Source organism: Nannospalax galili, unplaced genomic scaffold (genome assembly GCF_000622305.1).
Source record: "Nannospalax galili isolate Female #2095 unplaced genomic scaffold, S.galili_v1.0 scaffold2159, whole genome shotgun sequence".
Taxonomy (NCBI): domain Eukaryota; kingdom Metazoa; phylum Chordata; class Mammalia; order Rodentia; family Spalacidae; genus Nannospalax; species Nannospalax galili.
This window is the reverse complement of record NW_008342781.1, coordinates 1-3,635: the sequence shown is the minus strand read 5'-3', so window position 1 is coordinate 3,635 and position 3,635 is coordinate 1. Positions and strand designations below refer to the sequence as shown.

The window sequence follows — 3,635 nt, the reverse complement described above, 5'->3', positions numbered from 1 at the left end:
AAAAAAAAGCGGGTGGGGAGGGGGGGGGGGAACAAAGCCAGTAAACAGCATTCCTCCATGGCCTGAGCTCCAGTTCCTGCCCTGAGTTCCTACCTTGGACTCCCTGATGAACTGTGACCAGGGAGATGTAAGCTGAATAAACCCTTTCCTCCCTAAGTTGGTACTGGTCAGAGTATTTTTGTCACAGCAATAAAGAAATTAACTAGGACAGTGTCTATGCCTTGAAGGAGGGAGGTGGCCAAGGTGAGACACTGGGGCTACTCCCCACTCATATGGTAACAGAGTACCACATGAACAGGACCAACAGGTAGGAAGGACATCATGACAACTGTGAAGCTGTTGGAACCCAGTACTGACTCAATGCCAGTGGCAATGCATTCCCTTAGGCCATCCAGCAACCAGCTCCAGGCTACCACCCACTCAAACAGTATCTTAGGGACTTGGTACTGAGGGTGTAAAGCTGGATCAAATGATCAGTCCTCCAGGAGGCCTCAGGACACCCACATCATACAGGTTGAGGGGGAAGCTGCTAGAGCAGAGGAAAGCATGTCTGTAACTGTCTTTCCTGTCAGGGGTGGCACTGATGGACAACGAGGGAGGCCAAGGAACTCCCAGCAAAAGTCACTGCAGTGGGGTAGAGGGCACTGGTTTATGTCACATTAGCAAGTGCATCTGGTCATAGTAAAAGGATATTTTAGGAAATCCAAACCTGCATCTAGGGTTGCAAGTGGGGGCAGCCATAGGGATGCAGGCCATGCTGAAGGGTGGGACTGGGGTATGCCCCCTGCCTGCTGAAGTCCCGGAGCCAATGCCTCTGGCCTCTGTGGCTGGCCCATGCTACAGGAACTAGGTGCAAGCCTAATACCAGTGCTCCTGTTGGTGCCGATGCCACATTGTGCTCCACCAGGTCCAGTGTGTGTGTGTGGGTGTGTGTATGTGTGTGTGTGTGTATGTGTGTGTGTGTATGTGTGTGTGTGTGTGTGTATGTGTGTGTGTGTGTATGTGTGTGTGTGTGTATGTGTGTGTGTGTATGTGTGTGTGTGTGTGTGTGTGCACGCACGCACATGCATGCTGGAGTACTTCTGTTGCCATTCCTCACCCACTGCCCACATTCTTTTTTGAGACAGGATCTCTCATTGGCTTGAAACTCAAAGAAAGTTAAGCTGCCTGGCCAGTGAATCCCAGGGATCCGTCTATCTCCACCTCCCCAGAACTAGTATTATGAGTGTGTGCCAGTATACTCAGTTTTATTTTATGCATTTTGGTGAGAGTCTCATGCTTGACAGTAAACACTTTATGAAATGAGCTATCTCCCCAGCCCCTAGTAATTTTAAAAGCTGATTACCAATACCTTAACCTTAGACCAGCTGATATAGAACTTGGTGAACTTGGCCACTGAAACAAGACCTCCAAGCTGGCTTTGAACTTCTAGGCTCAGGTAAATTTCAGCCTCTCATATAGTTGGGGCTACTGGAGAACACAGCACAGCACACAGCATATGGCTGACACCATACACATTTCCTAATGCTCTTGAAGGTAACACATCCTTCTACAGATAATTGTTTGCTCCACCTAATTTTGGCAGTCCATTTAACATTTATAATTAGTTTCAATCTGCTGGCAATAGTGATATTTATCTATGCAAAATGGTTACAACCTTATTTAGATATGATCTTCTCTAACACAAAAAGAACGTCACTCTTGAATCCGATTTTGTGGTACATACCTGTAATCCGAGCACTTAAGAGGCTGAGGCAGAAGGATCACCCACAAGTTCAATGCCAATCTGGTCTGTATAGTGAGTTTCAGGCCAGCTAAGGCTACATACCAAGACATAGTCTCAAAAAAACAAAAATAGCTTCGCCCTTGACTCTAAGTCTTTTGATAGACTTTCAAAGCAACTGAGGTGAATTGAGAAGGAATGTTGAGATTGAATTACTTATAAAAAATGCCTGCATTCACTTGAGACAATAACAAGTTACTAGCTTTAGCACAACCTAATAATTATAAACTGCAAACAAATGGATCCATGATTTCTTATAAAGTAAGACTGTATAGATGTTTGTTTGAACAAGTGGTATTGAATGAGAAATGCATGTTCAAAGAACAGAATTCAGCTCTGTTCACATCATCCTTGAAGAAACAAACTGTTAACTTCCCTGAGAGAAGAAAGGATTCATATGAGAATATTACAGAAAAATCACCCAAATTCTACCTGTCAGTATTAAGTTCCAGCCATTCGCTAAGCTATCTCCTGGATAGTAGATCCTAAGTGCTCATAGGCCTAGTAGGCTTCTAAAAGAAGTTACCAGTAGTTTTATCCTGCTACAGCCCATTGTACAGTGCTGGCAAGAAATATAGAAAGGACCCTTACCTCGGGAGGTAACTGCAGAAGGCCTGTCAATAAATTCAGCCTCCCTCTATGAGGCATCCCAATAATGACATCAGTTATGCCGCTGCAGGCTGACATCTTCAGTAACTCGTGAAAGAAGCCCATCATGCTTTCGGCCCCTTCACCTCCATATCTCTTCACTGTGGTGAACTTGGTGGCCAAAAAGTGGTCAAACTCCTATGGAACAGACATATTAGTTGCTGCTCAGGTGAAAGGCAGGCAAGCTTGCGTTCACTGTAGGTAGGTCCCACATTATTCTAGTGGCCTCATCTGGTCTCTTCATAATATATCCATGGAGAGAGACATCGAGGCATAGCTCTGCCAAGGACCCTTGACACAAGAAGGGGCTGTAAAGAACTTAGTAGAACCAACTTACTGGAGAACACCTCCTTAAGTGTGCGCTCCTCCAGACCAGAGGCCATTTCCTGACACATCAGTTTTAATAGAGGCTCTTTGGTTTTATTTCAAAGTCTCATACTATTCAACTACCAAAACTACTGGGAAGAGCCTTCTTGTCACTTTAACATGCCTGAGCCCTAATCACAGTCACGATGGAGATTTGGTTCCACTCCTTTACACTGACAACTTCTGTGTATAGTCTTTGGATCATTTCAGGAAACAAGAGATGTACAATCTTAAGGATTTGGTCATTTTTTTGTAGAGTAAGTAGATAAACAGATTAAAGTACTTTGATGCCAAGGAGAACCAACAGCTCAAATGTCTGTTGGCCAACTTTGCTTCTATTCAGAGTGAAATGGTATGTTCTACTGTCTATTGTATAGCAGCAATAGGGAAGGACAGGGGCAAGTGAGGGTAAATAAAGACGCATGCCTTACCTTCCTCTCCTCAATAGGAAATGAGCAGACCAATTCCACTAATATTAGCTATTACTTTTTTGTTTGTTTTGTTTCTGTTTTTTGAGACAAGGTCTGCCTATAGCCCCAACTGGCCTGAATCTCCCAGAGATCTATCTGTCTCTGCCTCCCCAGCACTGGGATTAAAGGCATTTGTCACCACAATGTGCTGTCACTTTTTTGTTGTTCTTTTTGAGACAGGGTCTCCCTGTAGCCCCCCGTGGCCTGGAACTTGCTATGTAGACCAGGCTGGCTTTGAACTTAGAAAGATCCGCCTGTTTCTACCTCCCAAGTGCTGACACTAAAGGCATGAGCCACCACACCTGGTGAGCTGTCACTTTTTATACCTGAGATTCTAGCAATAATTTTGACAGATGTTTTCGTTCTTC

At 44.6% G+C, this 3,635-nt stretch overlaps 1 protein-coding gene across 1 annotated transcript in view; it reads right to left on the bottom strand.

The window, feature by feature from the left end:
- LOC103738703 (probable 2-oxoglutarate dehydrogenase E1 component DHKTD1, mitochondrial) overlaps positions 1 to 3,632 on the bottom strand; it is a gene marked incomplete at its 5' end in the record, with an annotated part of 51,062 nt that extends 47,430 nt beyond the window's left edge. Inside the window, 2 exon segments of the mRNA XM_029566295.1 lie at positions 2,375 to 2,569; positions 3,594 to 3,632. Coding sequence (XP_029422155.1) covers positions 2,375 to 2,569; positions 3,594 to 3,632 — 234 coding nt within the window.
- Positions 3,633 to 3,635: the final 3 nt, after the last annotated feature.